The sequence below is a fragment of the Eurypyga helias genome, unplaced genomic scaffold (assembly GCF_000690775.1).
Source record: "Eurypyga helias isolate BGI_N326 unplaced genomic scaffold, ASM69077v1 scaffold20374, whole genome shotgun sequence".
Lineage (NCBI taxonomy): Eukaryota > Metazoa > Chordata > Aves > Eurypygiformes > Eurypygidae > Eurypyga > Eurypyga helias.
In genome coordinates this window covers 2159-3821 of record NW_010245875.1, presented here as the reverse complement: position 1 = coordinate 3821, position 1663 = coordinate 2159, and the positions used below count along the sequence as shown (strand labels likewise).

The 1663-nt window shown below is 63.9% G+C and overlaps 1 protein-coding gene across 1 annotated transcript in view; it reads left to right on the top strand.

Moving 5' to 3' along the window:
* Positions 1 to 1663, top strand: part of LOC104508559 (glycosyltransferase-like protein LARGE2) — a gene marked incomplete at its 5' end in the record, with an annotated part of 4798 nt that overhangs the window by 2197 nt on the left and 938 nt on the right. The window contains 5 exon segments of the mRNA XM_010150222.1: positions 1 to 113; positions 234 to 359; positions 504 to 659; positions 753 to 916; positions 1174 to 1452. Of these exon segments, the coding sequence (XP_010148524.1) occupies positions 1 to 113; positions 234 to 359; positions 504 to 659; positions 753 to 916; positions 1174 to 1452 (838 nt within the window).

Below are 1663 nucleotides of genomic sequence, written 5' to 3'. Positions count from 1 at the left end.
GGGTGATCCTACTCCTGCTCGACCGCTTGCGTCGCCTGGGCTGGGAGCAGATGTGGCGGCTGACGGCGGAGCGGGAGCTCATGAGCATGCTCTCCACCTCGCTGGCTGACCAGGTAATGGTCCCTCCTTTCTGGGGTGGCCGGCCCTGCTGCGTTCCCTTTGCACTGCTGGCATGGGATGGGGACCGCACTGTGTTCCTCATCCACCCGTGCACTCGCCTTCCTCTCTTCTAGGACATCTTCAACGCAGTGATCAAGCAGGACCCGGCCCTGGTGTACCGGCGGCCCTGCTTCTGGAACGTGCAGCTCTCTGATCACACCCGCTCGGAGCAGTGCTACACCGAGGTCTCGGATCTCAAGGTGGTTGGGTTTCCTGCCTTTGAGACTGGGGAGGGTCCGAAGGACAGTGCATGTGCTGCAGGTCCGGGGGAGTCAGCGTGGGGCTTGGGGAGTGCTGGGTGGTGCTGACTGCCCCTCGGCGGGGTGACACACCGTTGCCCTCAGGTGATCCACTGGAACTCGCCCAAGAAGCTGCGGGTGAAGAACAAACACGTGGAGTTCTTCCGCAACCTCTACCTGACCTTCCTGGAGTACGACGGGAACCTGCTGCGCCGGGAGCTCTTCGGCTGCGCCAGCCTCCCCAGCCCACCCAGTGACAAGGTGAGAGCAACCCCCAGGTGGGCAGAGACCCCCACGCAGCCACCCCAGCTTACCCTGGGGCTCCCGCTCTCCCTCACCTTCCTGGTGTTGCAGCTGCAGCAGGCGCTGGAGGAGTTGGACGAGGACGATCCTTGCTACGATTTTCGCCGGCAGCACCTCATGCAGCACCGTGTCCACCTGTTCTTCCTGCAGTATGAATTCGTGGCCCTTCCCACCCCCACCGATGTCACCCTCGTCGCCCAGCTCTCCATGGACAGGTAACTTGCTGGTGGGAGGTCAGATCCTGCCTCCAGGCCTCAGGGGCGGCACCACAGCTTGGGAGCCTCCAGAGATCTCGAAACACGGGTTCCTCAGCGCTTTGCAGTGAGGAGATACACCCCAAGCTGGGAGCAGCAATTCTTCCCGCTGGGCTCAGCTGGCGCGTGGCTCCCTGGCAGGCGCCCGGCTCTGGGTTTGGCGGAGCCGCCCCGGCTGGGGCAGGTCTCCCGCTCAGGCAGGGCCCTCCGCGTCACAGGTTACAGATGCTGGAGGCCATCTGCAAGCACTGGGCCGGCCCCATCAGCCTGGCGCTGTACATGTCGGACGCGGAGGCGCAGCAGTTCCTGCGCTACGCCCAGGCCTCGGAGGTCCTGAGCGCCCGCCGCAACGTCGCCTACCACATCGTCTACAAGGAGGGGCAGTTCTACCCCATCAACCTCCTGCGCAACGTGGCCTTGGCCAACACGCAGACGCCGTACGTCTTTCTGACGGACATTGACTTCCTGCCTATGTACGGCCTCTACGATTACCTCAGGTAAGGCTCTCTCCAGCAGGCTCCTGCTCAGCCTGCTGGGCTCCCCAGGCACCGGCGTTTGCAGGAAATGCCCTGGGCAGCAGTTCTCAACATGCAGAAACTTTGCGTTCAGCCTTGGGATCCTGCCCTTTTGTCAGGCACCCGTGGATAAGGCAGCAGCCGTGGCTGGGGGGGGCGGCCCCTTTCTCCCTCCTCTCCCTTGGGACCCACC